The 25,805-nt window shown below is 47.9% G+C and overlaps 1 protein-coding gene across 4 annotated transcripts in view; it reads right to left on the bottom strand.

Annotated features, from left to right (window-relative positions):
• The window catches only part of ERICH1 (glutamate rich 1), a 56,912-nt gene that overhangs the window by 1,027 nt on the left and 30,080 nt on the right, over positions 1 to 25,805 (bottom strand). For 2 of the 4 annotated variants that reach the window (XM_058659839.1, XM_058659836.1), the window contains 4 exons: positions 13,832 to 13,957; positions 10,072 to 10,152; positions 3,978 to 4,424; positions 667 to 861 (listed from right to left, as the gene is read on the bottom strand). In XM_058659839.1, the coding sequence (XP_058515822.1) occupies positions 667 to 861; positions 3,978 to 4,424; positions 10,072 to 10,152; positions 13,832 to 13,957 (849 nt within the window). Of the gene's footprint in view, positions 1 to 666; positions 862 to 3,977; positions 4,425 to 5,648; positions 5,712 to 10,071; positions 10,153 to 13,831; positions 13,958 to 25,805 lie in introns of all 4 variants that reach the window. The other 2 variants (XM_058659837.1, XM_058659840.1) reach the window with 2 other exon arrangements.

The following is a 25,805-nucleotide window of genomic DNA, read 5'->3' as shown; positions in this document are numbered from 1 at the left end:
TTTCAGTTGAAGGGATCTGGCTTCTGCACCAGCAAGACACCCACAGCAGACAACAGGCAGCCTGACCTCTACACCTAGTCTTCCATAATCAGAACAACTTCTCCCACTGCACGGTGATTGTCACACTGTTCACGTGGTGTCCAGCAAGCCCTGGCCCTTCACTCCAGCCTGCCCTCTAGTGGCTTCTTGGCTTCACTTCCACCCCCAGCCCACTGACCAGTCCTGCCAGCTCTTTGTCCAAGGTGCCCATGCCTGCCATCGCCACAGTGCTATCACACATGCAACCCTATGCGCTGCAGCTGGCAATTTGTGCCCAGTAAAGGCAGCAAACACACAAAAGGAAACTTGATGCAACAGCTGTCCACTAACACACTGGAACACTCAGGAGACAGAAGGAACTTGCTTTCAAACACCTCAGTGAGGGCAAGGGTAGGGAAAGAAATGAATTCTCTCACTTCTATTTAAACATAAGACAATGTGGCTCTAAGCGATAGCTGCAAAATCAGGCCATACATGCATTTCCACACACTGAAGTGTTTTATTGTTTATTTGTTTAATTACACGCAGAGACAGGAGATCCCTGCTTCTCTGGGGTATTCTGCTCTTGCAAGATTGATGCTGACAAGAACATGTGAGCAGTGACACAGGTTGGTCACACACACTTACCAGGAGGCATGGCGCAGTGCTCGGGGAAGATCTGTAGAGCACTTGCCAGCCGTTCCGTGTCTTGCAGAAGCAACAGTGTCCTCATGTGGTCAAGAATGAAGACATCTGTGGGAGGCAGGCAGCGGGACTCAAGGCACCTCAGCAGCTCCTCTGTGGTCTCCACACACACTGTGGGGTCCAAGTCTCTGGAAAGACCTACAGGGAGTTAGCAACATGTTGACACCAAGCTATTTTCACAAATGACCAATGGAAGCTTCACCTCCAAAGAGATCAACAGGGACACACGGACGCCCTAGAGACTGGGACTGTGAGAGCACAGAGGGCATGCAGGGCAGGACTGTGGGAGGACAGAGGGCGTGGAGGGTAAATGGGAGGACAGAGAGGTGTGGAGGGCAGGACTGTGTGAGGACAGAGGGCATGGGAGAGCAGAACTATGGGAGCAAAGAGGGTCGTGGAAGGGCAGGGTTGTGGAAGAAGCAGATGTTGAACAAGTGAAACCTGACACCTTTGACTATGTCCCACCTACAGAACATGGAGTGGGCACAGAGAGCAGCAGCAGGATTAGCCGGATAATGAAACCAAGCTCTCCTGTTGCATATCTTTAAAGGAGAATGAGGCTGCTGGTTCTTTAGGGTGAGCCCAGCAAACCAGAAGCCAGGTGTTGGTGCTGGTCCATCTCCACTGGCTGCTTCCATGACTGACCTTCACCCCTGGTTCCCACAGCCTGGCGCTGTTGTGCCTGGGGTGTACGTTTTGTATAGCCTGAGCCTTGCACATGAGGGCCTGTGACTGGGTGCTCTGGATTGGGTCCAGCACCCCACCTCCTCTCTTTAGATTCCAGGTAGGTAGGTGGTGGGCTCCTCTCTGTCATCCATTCCCCCATCCCCCGCCCATGACCCTTGACCTGCCTTCCCATCACTGTGTTTTATGTTGAGTCTAATCTTTTACTTTTACTCATTGTCTGAATTCCGAATTTTAGTAGTAATAATTCTCAGGCCTAGAATTTTCACTTGGTTACCTTTTTCTTCATTTGCTCACCTTTTTCTTCATTTGTTCACCTTTTTCTTAAAGCAGTTACTCAGAGTTGTTTAAAAATGTCAGGGTCTCCTCCTGTGAATGCTTCTAGCTCCTCAGCCCCAACACAGGTGCATACAGGATGCACTGGCCAGATTTTGAATGATAACATTTTCCTCTGAGGGAGCTGGGGGGTTCTCCTTCAGCATGCCAGAACAACAGGGTGGAAGCAAGTCTACCTGGTTTATCCAGGGGCTGGCACGGAGGACAAAGGTAGGTCTCGCACTTCCCATCTCCTAGCTCTGGATGTTCTGTCGACTTCATGTATCTGCATTGCTGGAAGGCACCCTGAGAGCTGGAGGCTCTTACAGGGTTCTCACCTCCTCTCCCAGTGCTGGACTTCGATCATGCTTTTGGGGAGGCCAGCACAGTATTGGGGTATTTCAACTTCCTCTGATGACCCGTGAAGTCATGCTCTGCTGGTGTGTCTACCTCTTTGGACTCCTTCGTAGACTACACCCCAACATCCATTGGCTCATTCCGCTAGACCACACCCCAACACCCAAGCACCTCTTCATCTAGACCACACCCCAACACCCAAGGGCTCCTTCATCTAGACCACACCCCAACACCCATGGGCTCCTTCATCTTTTCCACAGCCCAACACCCAAGGGCTCCTTCATCTTTTCCATAGCCCAACATCCATGGGCTCATTCTCCTAGAACACAGCCCAACACCCAAGGGCTCCTTCATCTAGACCACAGCCCAATACATGGAGCTCCTTCCTCTAGACCCTATCCCCACAGCACATTCACACTTGGACAGTCCCCTGAAGGAAGGTGGCTATAGAAGGTTGGCTCCCTCCTTAAGTGTCAGCAGATCTTAGATTCTTCCATCATATCTATAGGCTGATCTGGTTACTCTCTGCATTACTACTCGTCTGCAACAAGCCATTCAGTTCATACACAGAACGGAAAACCAATGAGAACTCTTTGAATCCTATTTCTATCATTATCAGCTACATCTTCCTATCAGTATCATTTGGATATTTGTGCTTTCAATCTGTTACATATGGAAAATGCTCATAAACAGGAGAAGAGAAAAGGCTAAAGACACTTGTCACCATGTTTGTGGGTGAGACCAATCTGCCAGTGACAGCAACTTACATGACTGTTTAATCAGCTCCTTGCCAGGCCCGATAAGGTAGCTTAATGGCTAAATTCTCACCTTGCACATGCCAGGATGCCATGTGGGAACCAGTTCATGTCCCAGGTCCTCCATTTCCCATCCAGCTCCCTGCTTGTGGCCTGGGAAAGCAGTAGACGATGCCCCAAAGCCTTGGGACCCTGCACCCACGTGGGAGACCCAGAAGAAGCTCCTGGCTTCAGAACAGCTCAGCTCTGGCTGTTGTGGCCACTTGGGAAGTAAACTAGCAGATAGAAGATCTTTCTGTATCTCTTCTCTATAAATCTGCCTTTCCAATAAAAGTAAACAAATCTTAAAAACCAAATCAGTTTCTTGCCTCCCACATTACTAGACGGCTGAAAGTTCTCCGTCTCTTCACGCGGCCACTGTCCGATGTCTCACTGAAGCACTTCCAACCTACTGGAAGTGTATCAAACAGGAAAACAGGGAGTGTGCTTCTCTTCTTGGCCCTGAGCTGCATCTGCTGCTTTTTCATCCTCAGGTCAGTCACTAAAGAATACAATGCTGCACAAGTAAAACAACTGCCTGTCATGAGAACAAACACATCTTTCTTCTCCACATCCCTCAGAGTTTCCAGATAGTTTCTGGAAAACATTAGCCAAAAAAAACTTACGTGGGAAACTACAACTCATCTTAGGCATGGATTCCAAGTTTATCTTTTAGCTTTGTTTTCCCTGGATTTCTTTTTGAAGTGTCCTTGGTGTCCTATGGCTGGGTGGGGGAGGGGAGTTGGGTTGCCGCTTCTACTGCCCTGAGAGCTTAGGAAGGCTACTTGGTGAGCCCGAAAACACTTTTGGTCCACACAGGGCTCCCAGAGAGAGATGCAGCTTGTGGCACTGGCACACTAAGACATCAGTCTTCAGAGGAACCACCAATGTAGACCTGGCCCACCTGCAGCTATGGCAGTTCCAATATGTCCTGAGCAACAAATGGCTCCAGTTCTTTGTGTAAAGAGTTTAAATATCCTGATTTTTGCCTTGAAATTAGTTTTAATGGATTTTATATTGGAAGCCTCAAAATATTTTACTTATTGCTTATTTCAAAATTTAAAGTGGCTGCCATTACTCAAAAGAAAACAGAAAAATACATACCGTCATAAAAATAAGCTTCTTGCATTGATTTTAGCAAGGCCAGGACACCGTCCGCTTTTTCGTTGCTGAATCTGACCTCCTCCTCATCGGCGTCTCCAGCCTCCTCCTCCTCGCTTGTGTTTCTTGCTCCCCGCTCACTGTATCCTTCATTCTCTTGTTCACTGTGGCTCTCCATAGGCTGGTACATGAAGTTGACACCAGAGGCCTTTGTCACCAAACCAGCTGCTTTCTTCCTTTTAATTTGTCGTTTCTTCTTCAGTTTCCTTTTTTTATTTTTGCTGATCGAGGGGCCATCTGTGTGCTGGTGTTGTAACTTTTCTTGTAAGAGACTCGGCTGCTTCTCTAATTCTGCTTGTTTTACATGAACAATATTGGCTTTTTTTACATTTTTCCTTGATTTATGCTTTCTAATTCTTTTTCTCTTTGGTTGATCCTGACAATCTTGATCTGTATTGGATGTCAGAACAATAGAACTATGTCAAAAATGTGAATTAAACAAATATTCCATCAAGATGTTGCAGTTTCGGGGGAAGAAAGGATTTGAGCTGTTTGTTCCAGTGATTCTCAACTTTATCTCACTGTAATTACATTGCTAAAGATCCCAACCATGACACAAATTACAACACTCCTAGCTTCCAAAAGAAGCACCAAAAGAGGTAACTGCCATATGACCTACAATAAGTTGTCACAGTACTACAAGGAGTGAAATTCTATTCCTATAACCTTTGGGAAAAAATTCATTCCTATGTGTTTCACATTTTACTTCTGTACCTTCCAAGAGTTAGGCCACATTTTGAAATGAAAGTTGAGTTTGGGCTATAGGTTAATAGAAGGTGGCAAATCATAAAATCAGTCAGTGGTATGCTGGTCAATGGTTAATGACTGGCATTCTCGTGGAGACATCCCGAGTATGCATGTGCCAACTGCCTGTTACAAACTCTCTTACAAGGCTGATGTGGGACAAATCTGGGCTGGCCCTGGACAGGAAGATGGCACCAGCAGGGCACGCATGGACAGCACATGGTGGTGGAAATAGATGTGACTATCTCAGCCATATGCAGGTTCTGCCCCGGGAGACTGTCAGGGCACAGCTTGAGTTGTGAAAGGACAGCCACCCCTCATCACTACCCCTGTGGTGCTCCCAGAAAGACCCAGAACAGTGCCACACAGTTTGGGCCTCAATTTCCTTCTTGGTTTCCATTTACATTTTCTGAGCTGCATAACACGCCATCACAGATTACTGTGACAAAACAGTACCAAGCGATGTAATTTACATTCTAAATATGAGATTGGTAAAACAAAAATGGTGCAGATGGCCAGATGCTGCTACACTGAATAAAAGCTGCCTCCTTGTTAGCTTCTGCTCAAGGACCTGACTTTACCCTGAAGTCTAATCTGTCTTTCATGAAGTTCCTCAAGTCGGCTTTGCCTTTTCCCTGTGACTCAGCAACCTCAGCAACAGTGGCTGGTGCCTAGGGGAGCCATTGCATAGGGCACGAGGTTACAAGGCCCGGACACTTACTTTGGGCACTGTGTGTCTCTGTGCAGCCTGAGGCCCATCAACTTCATCTCCTCACTGTGAAAGCAAACAACACAGTGTTCTGCTGAGTGACAACTCCAGACACAGACACTTCCTTCCATCTCACCACTGGGGACTGCCCCTGTGCACACCATGTGTGAAGACATGGCAGCTCCACTGCTCACTCTTAGAATTGGGGTCCTCAGCAGTCTTACCTACAGATGTGAAATCACATTTAAAAAGTACTATGGATCTCAAATTAGTACATTTTGTCTCTCCGAGGGACCAAGGTGGAACAGCCACCCTTCAGCTGACCTATGAAATACTAACTTTGGTTGTTTCTTCCCACGTCCTCTTCTAAAAGATGACATTAGGTTCCTGCTCACCGGCACCTGAGCTCATCCGCTTGTGGACAAATCAGCACTGTTTCACCATCTCCAAGTCAACCATGCAGTGACCACCCAGGCCACATGAGGCGTCTGTCCCAGCAAATTGTGGGTGGATGGTTACTCTTACCCTCCAACTCCTTCACAGACTCCGTAAGTGCCAATCTTGTGCCCTGTGGTCTGTTCTCTCCCTAAGTGCTGAGACTGTCATACAAACAATAGCTACATCACACAGGGTCGGGCACAATAGCTCAGCAGCTAAATCTCTGCCTTGCATGCCAGGATCTCCTACGGGCACCAGTTTGTGTCCCAGCTGTTCTACTTCCCATATAGCTCCCTGCTTGTGGCCTGGGAAAACAGTAGAGGATGACCCAAAGTCTTGGGACCCTGTACCCACGTGGGAGACCCAGAAGAAGCTCCTGGCTTCAGACTGGCTCGGTTCTGGTTGTTGTGGCCACTTGGGGAATGAACTAGCAGATGGAAAATCTTTCTCTCTACATCTCCTCTCTGTAAATCCTTTCCAATAAAATCAAATATATCTTAAAAAAAAAAAAAGACCATCACACAGGCATATAAAAAGGTAAAGATGGAAAAAAGGCTATAAAAGAATTACTTCAGGGCCAAGTTCAGTAGCGAGCAGCTAAAGTCCTCGCCTTGCACGCACCAGGATCCCATATGGGCACTGGTTCTAATCCTGGTGGGATTAGAACCCTGCACCCGCATGGTGGCTTCCAGGCTCCTGGCTTCGGCTTGGCACAAGCACCGGCCGTTGCCACTGCTTGGGGAGTGAATCAATGGACGGAAGATCTTCCTCTCTGTCTCTCCTCCTCTGTGTATATCTGACTTCCCAATAAAAATAAAAAAATAATTACTTCATCATATATTTTCTTTCTTTTTTTTTTTTTTTTTAGAATTCTTTTTTTTTTTTTAAAGATTTTATTATTATTGGAAAGTCGGATATACAGAGAGGAGGAGAGACAGAGAGGAAGATCCTCCATCCGATGTTTCACTCCCCAAGCGAGCCGCAACGGGCCGGTGAGCGCCGATCCGAAGCCGGGACCTGGAACCTCTTCCAGGTCTCCCACGCGGGTGCAGTGTCCCAAAGCCTTGGGCTGTCCTCGACTGCTTTCCCAGGCCACAAGCAGGGAGCTGGAAGGGAAGTGGAGCTGCCGGGATTAGAACCGGCGCCCATATGGGATCCCGGGGCTTTCAAGGTGAGGACTTTAGCCGCTAGGCCACGCCGCCGGGCCCCATCATATATTTTTAAATAAGTGTGTGTGCACATACACATGTACTTTAAAGAAAACAGCAACAGAGGTTTTAAAAAAAATCTCAACAGTCCACAACCCAGTGTGTTAACTGTGGCTACCTTGCACTGGTGTTAGTACACTGTGCTGGTTTTCAGGCTTTGGGCACTGACACAGGAAAATTTCTCAGTTTAGATTTAATGACATTATGACATCGGAAAACTGTGGGCTAGCGTTAATTCCTGTATACAGGCCTAAATACATTAGGAAAGATGACAGACTAAGAATCAATGATGTACAAGAAGCTAGAAAAATAGTGAATTAAATCCAGCAAAGGCAGAAATAAACAATACATGTAATAGCACAAAATAAACAACAAATAGCACAAGACAGAGAAATGAGTAAGAATTGGAACTTTGAAGACAAACCAGAGCAATGGCTGAAGAAATGGAGGGTTAAGGTGTCTTCCATTGCGGTCAACAAGTTAGTAGGACACGGTGGCAACAGCATGCACACTGATTAGAGAACCCACGGGAATTCTAAGGAAAGTGAAGTTCAGCAAAAGAACATAAACTAAAGCAGAAAATCAATGTAACAAGCAGTATGTTCAGGTGGGATAATCCTGGAGAAGAACCTCAGCTTAGTGGAGTCGTCTGTGACCCCCACAGACACTGAATGTGGGACAAGCCAGCGTTCACCTTGCACAGACATTCCCAGAGCACAGGAAAAACAGCGTCGGCTGTAGGCTGCTCTGTGACCTGAGGGATCAACACAGCAAGTAGGAGTGTGAGCCAGTCTTTCAGCCACTGCTACAAATATTCTGAATAAGACAACAGAGTCCAGCGGTATCAGATATTTGACCAACTTTGACACCAAATTTAAAATCTCATTATCAAACCAGAAACAGGAGGGAAAACTCAAAACTTACACAGATCATGCAGACAACTCATAGCCAACACCACACCTGACCATGCAGTCCCTGCCCTCTGGCTAGTCACTGCCACTGCATGTGGCCAGCTCTATCCTGGGGTATATGCAGCACAGAATAGGAAACACAGTGTGTAGGGTCACCAGTTCAGTAGGAAGACCCAGGGCCTGTAAGTCAGCTCTGAGACACAGAGCAGGGCAGAAGGAATGTGCTGGATGCATAGTAACATGGCCATTGGAATGCTGAGACAGGCAAGCAAACAGGCTGAATGTTTCAGTCACAGTAGGTGTTTCTGGAGTCAAAGCTGAGGACACAAATTATGTAACAAACACCTTCAGTTGTCAATGCATTGCAGGTATAGGTACAAAACGTCTGTTTTTGTTTGATGCTGACTGAAGCCATGCATGTAGCTGTGATAACACAGGACACTTTGCATTACTTCAACCCATGATTCCCCACGGTTCAGGACAGTTTTGCAATACCACATACTGAGTATACACACATTAGGCAGGCAGGGACTGGAGTCTCACCAAGACAGACACAGCAGAGAACATGGCAAGCGGGCATAAACAACTGGTCAAGACCCTGGGTCACTGGGCATGAGGGCCAGGCTAGGGGCATATATGTCACTGGACTGAGGGCCTGGTCAGGGACCTTGGTGACTGGGTGTGAATACTTTGTCAGGAGCCTGGGTCACTAGGCATGAAGCCTGGTCAGGGGCCTGGGCTCATTGGGTGTGAAGCCTGATCAGAGGCTCTGGTTCACTGGGTGTGAAGCCTGTGTCAGGGGCCTGGGGTCACTGGGCATGAGGCCTGGTCAGGGGCCTGGGTCACTGGGTGTGAGTGCCTGGTCAGGGGTCCTGGTTCACTGGGTGTGAATGCCTGGTCTGGGGCCCGGTACTTGGTATAAGGGCCTAGTCAGGGCCCTGGGTCTCTGGAAATCTCAGGCAGACTTGGGTCAGCTCGTGAGGGGACGCAGATGCTGCCTTTAGAGGAATGCAGTGCATGGGCAGCCCCACTGTGTCCCATCTGGCTTTTGGATGACGGGGCACGTTTTTCGAGCAGGACAAGTTCTGTTGACTGCCAGGTGGGATTTCTGCACCCGCCAACAGGACTGCCGGGTGTCGAGGGAACCACAGGGACTCTAGGCAGAGCAGGCAAAGCCAGCAGCTCCCAATCAACAGGTGCTTGACTTCCTGAGGCAGCAGGACTTCAGGGTCCCAACACTTAAGATTCTTTGGCTCCTCTTCAACCTGATCTGGCTCCAGGGCAGCAGTTTCCAAAGACACCAAAGGAAGAATCAGGAACAGCAGACTTGGTTGGCTACAGTCAGGACATAAATTTTGCCTTTAATTCTACAGGGGACTTACTGTCATCTCAGTGGGATTTGTGTTAAAGCAACAGTCTCAACACCGACTTTATACACTGTTATATTGGGCAGCTGAAGGAAGGAAAGACCAACTTTACTCTCAGAAGACGCTCACAGCGATCACATCACAGATGACAAGGCTCCTGTCCAACTATGCAGCCACTTCTCATGTACTTTATGTTATTTGTCTTCAACAAGATGAGATCCTGCACTCGCTTATGAAAGAAAATTTAATTCTGAAGTAAATGCCCAAATTTTCCAGTTGGTTTTGCATAGACTTACCAGGTATGTATTTAGAGGATATTTTTACAGTTTGGGAAGAGCACGATGCAGCCTGAGGCAGAGTCCTTAAAGGATCATCCAGCCTTCTCAGAAATGTCTGGAATGCCCTTCACCAACCACTTAGCCCACCAGTAGTGCTAGAGGTCATTTGAATGCACAAACCAAGGAGCTTAAGATGTATAAAGGTTCAGCACTGTGAACCCTGGGAGGCCACTTGCCTCATGCGGTCACCCTGGGCCATCTCCCGAAAGGAGCAGTCCATCAGACTCTCTCCCTTAACAAAACTGCCTGACCTAGAAATCTCTCTCTCAATCGCCCCTGAACCTTACAGTGTACACACAGTTGAGTCTTGAAACTATTGGACCTGATGCTGAAGAGTAGCCAGGGAGCACCTCAGTTGGAATATGCTGGTATTTTTCTTTCTTTTTTGAAGTGAACTTTTTGTTTGAAAAGAAAAGAGAGACAGGAAGGAAGAGAGGGAGGTTGAGAGGGTGGGTGGGAAGAGAGAGAGATTTCATCCATCTTCTGTTTTACTTTCCAAATGCCCACAACATGGCCAGTGTTGGGCCAGAAATGAAGCCAGGAGGCTGGAATTCCACCAGGGTCTCCCCAGCATTTGGTCCATGAACTATACTTTTCCAGACACAGCAGCAGGAAGCTAGATGTGGAGTGGAACAGCCGGGGCATGAACCAGTGTCCACATGGGATGTTGGTGTCACAGGCAGCAACTTAACGCACTATGCCACAATGCTAGCCCTATTACTGTCGGGTGACTCACATGCAAATCCCCTATCATTTGTAATAGATGGAGTTTGACCTTTCATGGTATTTCCCCATAAACATACCAGAGCTTTCAAACTTGCTGCTCTCTGGCATGTCTGCCTGCCCTCTTCTGCTGGCCTCTCAAGTGCCAGCCCAGATTTCCAGATTTCTAACCAACTCCTAGTTCCTCAAACTGCACTCGGAGGCCTTTGTGGTCTCGCATCAGGCCAAGCGGCTGGGAACCCTGGACAACAGCATCTGTCCCTGAACCCCCAGCCTGCACACTCTCCATGTTTCGGAAGTCAGTGCTGCCTCTCCCACAAACGGCTCTTATTACTGATGCAACAGAAACAAAGACTGTGCTTTCTCCCCCAGGTGACCCAAATGGCCTCCTGAGCCCAAAGTCAAGCATCTCCATCCACCTGGCCCTCAGATCTCGCCTCAGTTTTCCATCACCAGCAGGCGAGTTCACACAGGAACACCAGGAATTCCTGAGCTATGAATGAGTCATTTAAGACACAAGCTTCACATAATGAAGCCTGAGACAGCACTGACCAGGAAGTCCACAGGCAGGAGGACCAGACAGGAAGGCAAAGCCATCTGGTGGAGTGCAGCACCCCGGCACCACTGAGGGGCTAGCCAAGGGTCTCCTGATACTGTCTCTTCTCCACCATCTGCTACTGCAGGGAACATTCAAGAAAATGTCCATAGTTGCAAAGCCCTGACTATCCCAAGATCAAGAATTTACACTCCACAACTCTTCATTTATCATGGCTGAAGGGCATGGCAAGATTTTAGGAAAATCCTAATATTCCACAATTATCTTTCCACAGTATCCAAATTAATGAAAACAACCACATCAAATCTTCATCCTGATTTCACGTATAATATACAAGATTCACTCAGCGCTAAGAAGTTGTTTAAATTCATGTGAGATCACATGTACCACAAACAGCATCTGCATAAACACAGACAAGTGGAGCCCAATGTGACAAATTAACAACACTCAGGCTTGTGGACACGCTCAGCATGGGGAAAACGGGAAAATAGAGAAAGAACTTAGGAAGACAAGACTGAGGAAAGTGATTGCAGAGCATTGGGCCACTGCTTACCCAGCCAAGGCTCAGCTCATAGCCTAGGGAATAGGATGCTACAGGCACAACCCAGTTTGCCAGGGTTCAGTTCACAGTGGCTGCTCAGGCAACTTGCTGGCATGCAGGCCTTCCAGATTTCTCCGTCCCTTTCTCAGGGCCTATTGTCCCTCACCCCTGGTCATTATCACCTCTCCCCAAACCTGCTGTCCCTCACCTCTGGTCATTCTCACCTCTACCCAGGCCTGCTGGCCCTCACCCCTGGTCATCCTCACCTCTACCCAGGCCTGCTGGCCCTCACCCCTGGTCATCCTCACCTCTACCCAGGCCTGCTGGCCCTCACCTCTGGTCATCCTCACCTCTACCCAGGCCTTCTGTCCCTCACCTCTGGTCATCCTCACCTCTACCCAGGCCTGCTGTCCCCCACCTCTGGTCATCCTCACCTCTACCCAGGCCTGCTGGCCCTCACCTCTGGTCATCCTCACCTCTCCCCAGCCTGCTGTCCCCCACCTCTCGTCATCCTCACCTCTACCCAGGCCTGCTGTCCCTCACCTCTGGTCATCCTCACCTCTCCCCAGGCCTGCTGGCCCTCACCTCTGGTCATCCTCACCTCTCCCCAGGCCTGCTGGCCCTCACCTCTGGTCATCCTCACCTCTCCCCAGGCCTGCTGTCCCCCACCTCTGGTCATTCTCACCTCTACCCAGGCCTGCTGTCCCCCACCTCTGGTCATTCTCACCTCTACCCAGGCCTGCTGGCCCTCACCCCTGGTCATCCTCACCTCTACCCAGGCCTGCTGGCCCTCACCCCTGGTCATCCTCACCTCTACCCAGGCCTGCTGTCCCTCACCTCTGGTCATCCTCACCTCTCCCCAGCCCTGCTATCTCCCACCTCTGGTCATTCTCACCTCTACCCAGGCCTGCTGTCCCTCACCTCTGGTCATTCCTCACCCCTCGTAGACCCTGTACGTGTCCTGCCCCTCGTTTCCTTCAGCCCTAAAAGCTCACACATTAATCTCTAATTATCTACCTGTTCCTCTTAGCTGTCTCACTCTAGAACTGTATTGCTAATAATCCGCATTTAATAGAAGTACACATAAATCACACTATTACTTCCAACACATTCACTGAAGCCTAAAGCAGTATCAGTGTACCACAGTGTTCTTAGCAAAGATTCATCCGTGCTGTCTGTGACTGCATGCCAATAGAGGTTTGGATTTTCAATGTCTCTGTTATGGCCATTCCTCCTCTTCTCTTTCCCCTCCATTTCCCAGAGGCTGGCTAACAGTCTTTACAGATCCCTCTGCTCAATTTCTTTAGAATTAACATTAATATTCTGTTCCCACTCAGTTTCTTCCTTTCTCCTTCTTTCCTTTCAGATTTTTAAAATTTTTATTTACAAGAACAATTTATAGAGGAGGGAGACAGAGAAAAATCTTCCATCCACTGGTTTACTCCCTACATGGCCACAACAGCCAAAGCTTTGCTGATCTGAAGCCAGGAGTCAGAAGCCTCCCCTAGGTCTCGCCTGTGAGTGCAGCAGCCCACGAACCTGGGTCATTCTCCATTGCTTTCCCAGTACTCTTACATTGGACACAGGCATCTTAATAGTTAGACTAAATACCAGTTTATACAGGATTTTTAAACTAGAAAGCCAGAAAGACTAATGTACTAAAAAACCATTTTGTTTTGACATTCAATTAACTAAGGCTTATTTTATGTTTTTTTAGTTTATACTTACCAAAATTCATCCAGGAAAAATTCCCATTTGAAGCTCTAAATTATTCTCAGTTTCCAAATGGCTAATTTGAAGAGGAATAGCAACCATTTCACTTTTCAAGGGTTAGGGTTAGGCTGAGACCAGTGGTACACTTGGTCACCTCTTGGAACAGTAGCATTCCGTAAGGCTGCTCTGCTTCTGGTCCTGCTCCCTATAGATGTGACACCAAAGGCAGCAGTGATACCATGTGCTTGGGTCTCTGCTGCCACGTGGGAGACTATAATGGAGCTCCCAGGCTCTGTCATCAGCTTGACCAAATCACCGATTTTTTGGGACACTTGGGGAGTGAACTTGCAGATGGAAGTTCAATCTCTCTTTCTTTGCCTTTCAGATACAAAAAACAGTCTTCTAATAATCTTCTTCTTGGTTGTAAAATAGGTAAACAGACACAGGGTGGCTGTTTGGGTGATGATGTGATTAACTACATCCTTTAAATACACAAAGTTAAGATGATTTACCTGTGAATTGTCCACCTTCCCCACCCCATCTTTTTACCTTCTGCTTCTTCCCCAGTGGACACACTGGCAGAGTCCAGGCAGCTGGGCGTGTTAGGCAGATAGCCATCAGGGGGCAGGCTCACAGTGTAGAAACGCCTCTCAGGCAGGCACCTGGTGTCACCATCTGTAAGGATAAAAGGGACACAAGAAATCGGTGAGTCTCAAGCCATTCCTACTGCCCAGCATTGCTTCTCCAGCCCAGTTCAGCGACCCGCTGCCGTATACACAGGTCTGTGAACCAAGGTTGTACTTCAGCTACACAACAAGCCAGGAAGAATGAACAGTCGACAGTACCAACATTCACCTGAGGTGCTACAGTCATACTACTGTGCTACAGTCATACATTAAATGGTTCATGTGGTTCTTGTATGTAGAAATACTATTTAAAAGCGAATAGACTATAACAAAATGTCACGCTATTCTAATTGGTATATTTATTTGATCACTGCATGATATTCCTCACTCCGTTTTATCAACAGGTTCATGGTCCCCCAGTCTGCATGCTGGTTTCCTCTTCACTGGCATTTTACACAGTTGTCTGCAAAGGGCAGGAAGATGCGGCCCTCTCTCCATTCTTCAACAATCTTTTTTTAATCTGCCCACTTTCACTTATCATCTGCCAGTTGGACGCTCTTGCATGTGATAAACGCCAATTGTTCCTCACAGGAAAACAAGCATTTTCTCTGAAATCATCAACCATAGGCTGCAGTTGTCAGGTTTGCTATGGCTTGTAACACCAGCATCTTCCAACTGAGTGGTGGCATGAGCCCAGCTGCCCCACTTGCAGTCTAGTTCCCTGCTAACACACCCTGGTAAACAGCAGATGATGGCTCAAATATCTGGACCCCCTGCCACTTATGTGAGAGATCCAGATGGCACTCCTGCATCCTGGCTTGGCACGGCCCAGACGTGGCCATTGTGGTTACTTGGGAGGGAACCAGGGAATGGAATCTCTGTCTCTCTCTGCAAGTAAACATTTAATACATTGTTTAAAAATTAACATCTGGGCCCAGGATTGTGGTACAACACAATAAACTGCTGTCTGTCATGCAGACCAGTTCAAGCCTTGCTGCTCCGCTTCCTACTCAGCTCCTTGCTAATGGCCTGGGAAAGCAGCGCAGGATGTCCCAAAGTCCTGGCACCCTGCACCCATGTGGGAGACCTGGAAGAAGCTTCAGACTAGCCCCGCTCCAATTGTTGAGGCCACCTGGGGAGTGGGCCAGTGGATGAAAGGTCTTTCTCCTCTCTCCCTTTTTGTACCTCTTCCTTTCAAATAAATAAGTTAATCTTTTTGATGGTATGTTGGAGCTTTCAATTGACTGGGATGATGCTCTGCTGGCTCTGTCATCAGACCAGAGAGGGTATACCTAAGAAGCCGTTGAACTTGACGGGACAATAAGATGCTGGACTCTATGTTTGGTATACGCTTGCAATGGGGAAATCTCAACTGAACTTGAGCTGTGGTTATGCAACAAGGTGGAGGAATCCACCATGGTGGGAGGGTTTGGGGAGGGGTGGGGAGAACCCAAGTATCTATGTAATTGTGTCACATAATACAATGTAATTACTGAAGTTAAACAATAAATAATTTAAAAAAAAAATCAATAACCACAACAAAAATTTAGAAATGAATAGTACATCTGATAGAACTGTGGTTACAACATATTGAAATGTAGATGCTAAACATATAAACTCTGAATCATTTTCAAATTCCTCTGTCCTCAATGTATTTCACTTTCTCAAAATGAAATTTCCAGAATTCTAGCTATTAAGTGAATTTCATTTACCACATTGATCAGTTATTACAATATTCCATGAAGTACAGATGGAAACATGCTCCTAAGTATATGATCCCCTATCAGGTGTAACATCAATATTTGATTACTTTTTACAGAATATTTTTGGAAGTGTTTTGTCAGTGAAATCCTCCTTATTAAGTTAAATATAACATAAAATGTCACAATTCACCTAATTACTAGGATGAGTGTGTGAGGTTTTGTGGACAGGAAGCAAGAGATGATTCATGCATCGGAAATTGACAACATGTCAAGGAAAAGGACTCAACACGGATCATGCCAGGAGATAGTTCTCTATCAGCGAGCCACAGACTAGTTATCAAGGGACTCTTAGACCAAAAGGGGAAATGCCACCAAGTCCAGGAGGGGAGGAACGTGTGACTTGGACCTCAGAGTACTCAGTGTGGACCAAAGTGAGTGGCCAGGTAACCCAGAACAGCTTGCTGTTTTTTTTTTAAAGATTTATTTTATTTTTATTGGAAAGTCAGATGTACAGAGAGGAGGAGAAACAGATCTTCGATCCATTGATTCATTCCCCAAGTGGCCACAACAGCTGGAGCTGCACCGATCCGAAGCCAGGAGCCTCTTTCAGGTCTCCCATGTGGGTACTGCTTTCCCAGGCTATAAGCAGGGAGCTGTATGGGAAGTGGGGCTGCCAGGATTAGAACCGGAGTCCATATGGGATCCTGGTATGTGCAAGGAGAGGACTTAAGCTGCTAGGCTACCACGCCGGGCCCAGCTTGCTGTTTTAAAAATGATTTTCGGTGATGACATATGCCCCTGCACAAATAATGGAACGAGTCCCTTGTCCAGGTCTAGTCAAAGGCCAGACTAGTTGGCCAGCAGCTGCCACTTTCTCCTGGACACATGGGAGTGTGGATCTGTAGGCACAGCTCCCTGTCCCCGGTTCTCCCTGACACACAGGAGGGTAGATCTGTTTGCACAGCCCCCCTCACCAGTGTCCTTGACACACGGGAGTGTGGATCTGTGGGCACAGGCCCCCCAGGTCTCTCCAACACACAGGAGTGTGGACTGGGGCACACAGCAACCCCAGTCCTTCAGTCTCCCCATGAGAGTGAGAGGCACAGGGGTGAGAGGTGAAGATCCACTCTGCAGGAGGAAGCTGTGAGCATGGGTAAGAGGCCTCCTTCACCGCCTTCCTGGCTGAGTCCAGGGCTCCAGGGCTCAGCGGCCTCACCCCCACACACAACATCATTAAGTCTCAGCCCAAATGGAGGCCATGTGACAGGACCTGCCTTCCACACGGGCACTGACAACACCACTCCCCCATCTGCCCAACTTGTTACACCCCAACTCCAGCCTCAGGGACCTTCTTAGCCAGCTGATGGCTACTTGCAGACACACCAAGCCAGGAAAAGGCCCGTCCACCCTCCTTCCATTGCCAGAAACACACCCTCACTTAGCACTATCACACCCCTCTGTCTCCCAAGGAAATAAATCTCAAGAGATACAGACTGATCCACAGCTGCTCTGTCCAAGACCCTGGACCTGCCCAGGTCATCATTACATGGCCCTTCCTGGACATGTTCTGATAGCTCTCCCTTCCTGTATACCCACTTCCCTCCCTCCCACTGGCTTTCTATCTCTAACTGCTCCATTCTCTTTCCAACCTTTTGGAAGACTCCAGTGCAGCCAGTGGCTCCCACATTGTGCTAAACATGCAGAACCACCATCTCTTTCCTACAGCCGGCAGTTAATTTTATCCTGTGATTTCCACCAACTTCCTATCTCTGCACTTCCCAGTGGACTGTGCCCAACACCCAAGTCCCTCCCTGTGAGGGTCTCTGACTGGGGATCGCTCCTGCCCTGCACGCAGGAAAACACTTCATCTGTAATTACCACCTTCCCTCTGATCCCACTCCCAGAGCAGTGAAGGGGCTGTGTGCAGCTTACAGGAGCCACTGGTAAGCAAGGAATGGGCATGCATTTGTGCTGTTCTTTCCTGAAATGAACCCAGCTGCAAACATCATTGCCTCTCAACAAATCTGGATGTCATTTCAGTGATTCACGTGAGGCTCCCTGGCCCTCCTCATGATTGCAGGCACAAACACGTCACTGTGCACTCACTCACTCAGCCTCAACATTACTGTGCACTCACTCAGCCTCCACATCACTGTGCACTCACTCAGCCTCCACATCACTGTACACATACTCACACACTCACTCACCCAGCCTCCACATCACTGTGCATACACTAATTCAGCCTCCACATCACTGTGCACTCACTCACTCAGCCTCCACATCGCAGTACACACACTCACACACTCATTCACTCACTCAGCCTGCACGTAACTGTGCACTAGCTCAGCCTCCACGTAACTGTGCACTCACTCACTCAGCCTCAACATTACTGTGCACTAACTCAGCCTCCACATCACTATGTACTAACTCACTCACTCTTCCAACCTCCACATCACTGTGCATACACTAATTCAGCCTCCACATCACTGTACACTCACTCAGCTTCCATGTCACTGTGCACTCACTGTCCCACTCATTTAGCCTCCCATCATGAAAACTAGACCTGCATCCATCTGGCTTCCCTCTGAACAGAAATGAGCGATCCCCAGGCATCAACTGGAAGGAGAGCCATTTGGCTCTATGGACACACAATTTAAATGGATGCCCTCCCCAGCCACTTTCCTCACCGAGGTTGGGTTCCACATTCCTGTGGCCAAGCCTGACCAGAATGGAAAGAGGAATGTTTGCTGCACAACCTCGTGACACGGAAATATGGGAGTCAGCTCGCCCTGGTTTCCACCTGTCGTTAAGGCTCAGAACCTCTTCTAAGGGCCGAGCCAGCTGTGAGTCTGGCCTGGGGGTTGCCTTATACCCCATCTTTCCTGTGTCTCTCTGGAAATGAACACCAGGTGAGTGGCAGTTTCAATAATTTTCTAGTTTATTATTTGTTTTCACACACACACAAAAGAATTCTAAATCTTATAAGGTACAATTGAGAATCTTTCATCTGTGCTCAAAGCACAATGTTATAGCACCTTTATGTTTCCATTGAGGATTTCAGCTGTGGTTCCATTTGGAATGCAAAGAGCTTAGGTAAACTGTTGGTTGTAAAATATTTTTCACCCTATCAAGCACTGAGAATAGCCACACACATCTATGTTCTGACAACAGTGCATAAACATGTTGCAGCTCATGAAGGTGGACACTTCACCTAACGTGCCTAAGCTGTTAGGGATGCAGATTTCTAATTGCAGCTCTTATGCAAAGCTCTCCATTTCAGCCACACACGGACTGGAGGACACCAGCTGCAGAAACACTCGTTACCTACCCTGTCTTCCTATTTCACCCACACAATGATTTGAAAACATCAACTGAGACACACCACGTGCCCTCTCTACTCAGCCGAATGAAAGACTCCAGGACCATCCAGGACACACTGCCTGCACCGTCCCGTGTCACACGACAGACTCCAACCCTGCTATCTCACACTCACCACCTGCTCTGTCCCCTGAGCCACACTAAAGACTCCAGCCTCCCTACCTAACACACTTACCACCTGCCCCTGTCCTGAACCACACAACAGACTGCAGGACCACCACCTGGGACACACTCACTGCCTGCCTGTCCCCTGAGCCACACTAAAGACTCCAGCCCAGCTACCTGAGAAACACTCACCACCTGCCCTGTCCCCTCAGTGCAGACATGGTCATCATCCCAGTCCCTGGGAAGGTGAGTAATTCTGATGCAGACTTAGTTGTAGCGGGTCAGATGAAGTTCCACCTAGCCAGTGGGCCTCCCTGTGTCCTCCAGAGGACGGCCAGGAGTCAAGCGTTCAGCTCCTCACAGGAGACACTAAGCGTGAAGTGCAGGGTATATTCAGACACTGAGTTTCCCTGACAGGGGCCAGGGGTATGTGCGCTGATGGCGACAATGAGAAGCAGAGCAAGCACCTGGGCCTTGGTTGGAAGGCAGCATCCACTTTCTGGAACAAGAAGGCAAGTAAGTAGTTGGTGTGGGGACTGGCAGGCAGCTGTACGTCATGTGATTTGCGAACGAGGCCAGGCTGGCAAGCATGACGCCATAACCTGCATACACACCTACAGGGATGTCATCACAACAGAGAAAGCCCTCAAGGGAGTGAATGTGGACCAGAGAGGAAGGCCGGAAGTTGGCTGTGAACAGTTCCTGATGTAACAGTCAGGGAGGATCACTGTGTGGAAACATAAGCTCCACATTTTTCTATTTGCTCTGAACGTCACCTGCAGAGGTGCTGTCCTCAATGGCATCTCCATTGGATATGTGGCTCTTTTCTTGAGTTCCTACTGACAAGACAGCACAGAAGGCAGAAGGACTGCCTTCATCTGCAGACTTTTAATTACAACTGAAGTTCTCTCTGGGTTCTCCTGTCTGCAGGCCACAGATTCAACCACAGTGCTAAGCAGTTCAGAGACCACAGGCTCAACCACAGTGCTGAGCAGTTCAGAGACCACAGGCTCAACCACAGTGCTGAGTTGTTGGCAGCTGCAGCTTAGTCACTTGCTGTGCCTTACAGTCATCCACACGGCAGCTAGAGCCACCTCAGCACAAGGAGCAGAAGGTGAATTATACTCAGAGAAAACCAGGAAATGGCATTTCCTACACATACAGGATAAATGGCAAAACATTTCTACAAGGGCGTGGATGTGACACCCAGCCTCTGTCTTGAGGCAAGCTGGCCTCTCCTGGAATCAGGGAACTCCACGCGATTAAATCCACAGGGATAAGCATCAGGAGTCAGTAGTCTCCTCTGCAGAGCAGTACCAGAGCAAAAACCCTGAGCAACGCAGCCCCTGCCTCTGTACAGGGTCCTCTCCCAGGAGGCCAAGTGGTCTCTGTCCAGCACAAGAAACCCTGCCACCATCCCCATTTCTCACAGAATGTGGCCAGATGAGCTTGCAGTGGACAGAAGTCGCTTCACTCCAGTTTTCATTAGATGTGAAACAACACCAGGATCCAACTCCTCAGAACACACATGCATACACAGACACACCAGAAGGTACCTGGGCACACACACGGAACCCCATAACTAACCCCTCCATGCTGTGACTTCACAGCAGTCATGTTCTGTCGGTGAACACATCACTACCTCCGCAGCCACCCTACCATCGCACCACGTGCTTCACATACTCTGCCTGCACACACATGAACCTTCACAGCAGCACTGCCTGCACTGGGGTGTTTTTAGAGACCGGGCAGTTTGTATTGGCTGCCCCTGAGATGAATGACAGACTGAGCAGCCATGAGCAGCCTAGGTGCAGATGGGTCACTTCTTCCACAGGGCTCCCAGCTAGTTCTGGTCCTATAAACATCCCTAGACCAGAGACCTCCATTTCTGATGAGATGAGGACAAGATAACAGGAAGTTGTCCTGCAAATACCAGAAAATTACCAGCATAGCACATGCTCCCTGACTCTCCATCCAAGGCAAGACAAAGCTGTAAATGAGGACAGAAGGCAGACACGCACACCCGTCATAAGACCAAGACCAGGTGTCCCTGCACTGAGTTCACACGGAGCAATGAGGAGGTGGGACAAGCCAGAGGGGCAGGTCATGGCCTCATAATGCAGGCATGATCTCAAGACAGAATTAAAAAAATTTTTTTAAGTTTCTTTGTTACCAGAATATAGAAATACTTCTTCAACGATACAAGAAAAAAAAAAAAAACAGAAAAGCATAAATATCTAAAAACTGCAGTACAGTAACCTCCAAATTAAGATGTTACTTTTAAAACCAGACAATCCATATAGAGATGTTCTGGTAACATCTGCCCAACTGGCCAAGAACTGGAACTTGCAACATACACAAAAATTCCTAAAATATGAAAGTTAATGAACAAGCCAATGAAGCAGGCCACACACCTGGATTCACAGGAGATGCACTGATGCCAGTATCCAGCAGTGCACAAACCTGTGACCCAGCACCAAAGTACAACCACGTGTACACAGGCCTGGCAGCTCTCACCACAGGCACCAAGAGAAGCAGCCTTTATCCTAGGCATACATGGAGAAACTTCCCACAGAGCAGGACCCAGAGGGGTTTGTGACAAGTCACAGGAAGGGCCATTTGTGAGGCCCAGAAAGCAGACAAGCACTTTCAGTCAGGAGGCAACAGCAGATGAGCAGAAACCCACGTGACAGGGTGGGAGACACAGGCAGAGCGGAGCAAAAACAGTCCACCAGGAAGGGACCCAGATGACACCATGGGAAAGATGGGCAGAGGACAGTCAGTCCACAGAGAGGGACCTGCATGGCACCATGCCTTTTAACTGTGAACCTAACACTTGTTTAAAAGCCACCATGTAAAAATTCTAGTTTTGCTGCACCATAAATAGATGTTTGAGTATAAATTTTTTATTTTCTCTTTCATACTCCTCTAATAGAACCTGAACACTACAGCAAACTGACAGGTGTCTTCTCCCAGCTTGACATCTTGAAGAAGGATAGCTGTCCTGCCTGTGGTTTACATGGAGCTTCCTGCCAATGTAGACCCTAGAGGCTGTGGGAGAGGGTCATGATCACTAGAACACATAAAGCTGTGAGGAGAATGCTCCCCTGCTGGCAAGGCCACAAGGAGCTCCCAGCTATATGGCAAGGCTTGGTAAATGCTTCTCCAGCTACTTCGGTGCAGTTTCACAGACACTCAACTACCACTAAGACGTGTTGATGCATAGTTGTTTGCCCTTATGAGGTGGGCTCTGTAACTCATGTGAGCTTAGGAGCTAATGTCATGAACAACACCTTGATGAGTGGGCCTCTAACAATGTATGCTGTCTTGGCTGCTCCCATGATCCCTTGGCCGGAGGAACTCAAGGATGTTTGTACTAACAATGTCAAACATGCTTTCCAACTGATTAAAGGATTGTTAAGCAAGCGGTTGTAATGGGAATTTACGTTTATAAAGTTTTTTGCTTTTGATCTTTGTTTTTCCCTTTCTGATATATTTTCTCCTTTCAATGGTAAGTTGCAGAAAGAGAAAAGTAGCAGGAATGTATTTCTGCTTAACATGTGTGCCAGGTGAGGAATTCCTGGCTGCAAGGTCAGGATAATGGCCTGCTCTAAAGTTAGGCAATTTGCAGAATTATCTTTGGAAACACCCACTTGAGCATGATGTAAAAAAGTCTGTATGAAAGTTCGTGAGTTTTTCTGTATAAATAAAGGACAGCTTTCTTGCAGGGTCCACTATAATCACAGAATTAAAATGGTCCAGCTCTTTTCTTATCACCAACGCCACACGTGCTTCCTGGAGCCCTGAACTCAGCTGGAGCTGCTCTTCACAAGTAGTGGACGCCAAGAATGAGTTCCTGGTTCCCACAGGGGCATTAGAGAACTGAACCAGCAGGTATCTGCCTGTCTCTTCCAAAATGTGTTAAAAATAAGAAAAGCAAAAGTAAAAGCTCTCAGCTTAGTTAGAAATCTCAAATTATTTTTCTCCTGGAATTCTAACCCTCCAATTTGCCTTTGTAAAATAACTATCATGCCACAACTGTTACAAGAAAATTTGTTCTGAAAAAATTTCCATTGCACCTCTTTTTCTAAAAAAAAAATCATTAAAACTATTAAGCCATATAAAATTGGTCAATATAGCAATTATTACTTTTGAGAATTATTCAACACAAAGAATAAAAAAATTTTTAAAGGCTTATTTATTTTTATTTCAAAGACATATTTTTACACAGAAGGAGAGATAGAGAAGACCTTTTAACCACTGGTTCACTCCCCAAAGGGCCACAACAGTTAGAACTGAGCCAACGCGAAGCCAGGAATCTCTTTCAGGTCTCCCGTGCAACTGCAGGGTCCCAAGGATTTGGGCCATTCTCCACTGCTTTCCCAGGCCATAAACAGAGAGCTGGATGGGAAGTGGAGCAGCCTGGACATGAGTCAGCACCCATATGAAATCCCAAATAATTAAATGGAGAAACAAGTTGTATTTTGTCTGGGGCTATAGTTAATCCTGCCTTTTCTAACTCTTGCTGTAACTTACACAAACAGGATTGCAACACCTGAGCAGATAGAGCTGCCAGTAAAATATCATCCATATAATCAACAATCATCACAGAGGGAAAGCTGGTGCGCACTGGTTTTAAGGCGGCAGCCACATAAAGTGACACATAGTAGGACTATTGGCCATTCCTTGGGGCAAAAACTTCCATTGGTACCGTTCAAATGGTTCCTGCAAATTAACAGAGGGCACACTGAAAGCAAAACCAGGGGAATCCTCTGGATGAAGGGGAATGGAAAAAAAAAACAATCCTTTAAATCAGTCACAACAATGTTAGTCTTTTGGAATGGCGGAAGGCAGTGGTAATCCTGGCTGCTGTGATCCCATCATCTCCATGGTAGCACTCACTGCTTTGAGGTCCTGTAAAAGTCTCCACTTCCCTGATTTCTTTTTAATCATGAAAATAGGTGTATTCCACAGTGACGTGGAAGGGACAATATGTCCAGCAGCTAGCTGTTCTTGAACTATTTTTTTAACGGCAGCTATTTTTTTTCTGTAGAAAGGGGCCGTTGGTCAATCCAAACGGGTTGAGAACTTTTCCGTGTAATCTGTGGAGTAACCTCACCCGCCATCACAATGACCCCTAGGGAAAATGTCCTAGCCCCTTCCTGTCCTCCTTAGGTTCCATGAAGATTGGTTGTGTAATTCCTTGCAGCTTTCTCCCTATGCCTTTTCCAGGAATGTAGCCGTACCTCTCCATCTGCTGCATAGCCAATTCCTGACCAGATACCAATACTGCCCCCATCTGTTGCAAAATATCCCTCCCCCATAGATTAACTGGCAGGCCTGGCACTACATAGGGAGTAACATGGCCACCATTTCCTTCCTTATCCCTCCAGGCCAATGGGCTAGAGCTAACTAGGGGACTTTGGGTCATCCCCAATCCTTGCAGGGTGGTCATGGTGGGTGTAACAGGCCAACCTGGGGGCCAATGCTTCTGTGAAATAACAGTGGTGTCGGCGCCAGTGTCCAGGAGCCCAGTAAATTTCTTTCCTTCTATACTCAACTCCAAAGTAGGGCTGCCTGCCATATCAGCGACCCAATAAGCAGAGGCATCACCAGTGGAAACAAACCCCCCTTTCTTCTGTCCAGCCCTGCAAGCATTATCTGTCTTCACCATGGGGAGCAGCACTAACTGTGCTATTCGTGCCCCCTGGGGCAAAACTGCAACTCCAGCATGAACACTAGCTAAAACTTTTAATTTCCCCTGTATAGTCTGCATCAATCACTCCTGGGGTAATGTGAACTCCTTTCAAGGCCATGCTGCTTTGTCCCAGCAGGGGCCCTACAGTGTCAGGGGGTAGTGGCCCATAAATTCCTGTGGGAATAGCCTGTACCCCCATTTGGGGTGTCAACAGATGTAAGAGGTGGGGTGGAGGTCCAATCCCCTACTGCCTGGGATCCCTCGGATAAGGTCATGAATGGCCTTTGTCCCTGAGGGACAAACTGAATCGCTGCCCCATACATTGGTGCTTGTGGGGCCTGGGACTAGCCCCTACTCCTGGCACCGATGGCTGCCTGGAGATGTCTATCTTGGACCTGCATTCATTTGCCCAATGTTTCCCGCGTTGGCATTGGGGGCACACTCCTGGGGGCTGCCTGTCCATTTTAACAGGAGCCTGTGCACAACCCTGGATCCGGCAGTTCCAACGGATATGCCCTAGCTGGCTGCATTTGAAACATCTGTTTTGGGTGGGCTCCCAAGCCTACGGTTGTGCCACCATGCAACGCCTCTGCGATGATTGCACCCATTATCTGTCCTTCCCCAATGTCTTTATAGAGTTTAAGATATGCATTAAGGGGCTTATGCCTCCAAGGTCTAATTGCCTCCTGGCACCATTTGCTGAGATTTTCATATGCTAGTTGCTTTACGAAAGGCATACCTTGATCTGCATCCCTGAATACCCTACCTGCAGTTACTACTAGGCGATCTACAAATGCCTGGTAGGGCTCATCTGGGCCTTGGACAATTTTGGAGAGATGTGCATGTAGCAAGCCCTTTGGTGATAAAGACTTCCAGGCCCTCACCGCAGCAGCGGCGGTCTGAGCATAAACACCTGGGTCATAATTAAGCTGATTCTGTACATCAGCAAAATTCCCCTCACCTGTCAACGTGTTGTGATTTCTCTCAGGAAGGCCTGCCTGGGCATTTTGCCG

Source organism: Ochotona princeps, unplaced genomic scaffold, assembly GCF_030435755.1.
Source record: "Ochotona princeps isolate mOchPri1 unplaced genomic scaffold, mOchPri1.hap1 HAP1_SCAFFOLD_116, whole genome shotgun sequence".
NCBI classification, from domain to species: domain Eukaryota; kingdom Metazoa; phylum Chordata; class Mammalia; order Lagomorpha; family Ochotonidae; genus Ochotona; species Ochotona princeps.
Note: the sequence above shows the minus strand (reverse complement) of the source record. Positions and strands in the feature narration are given on the sequence as shown.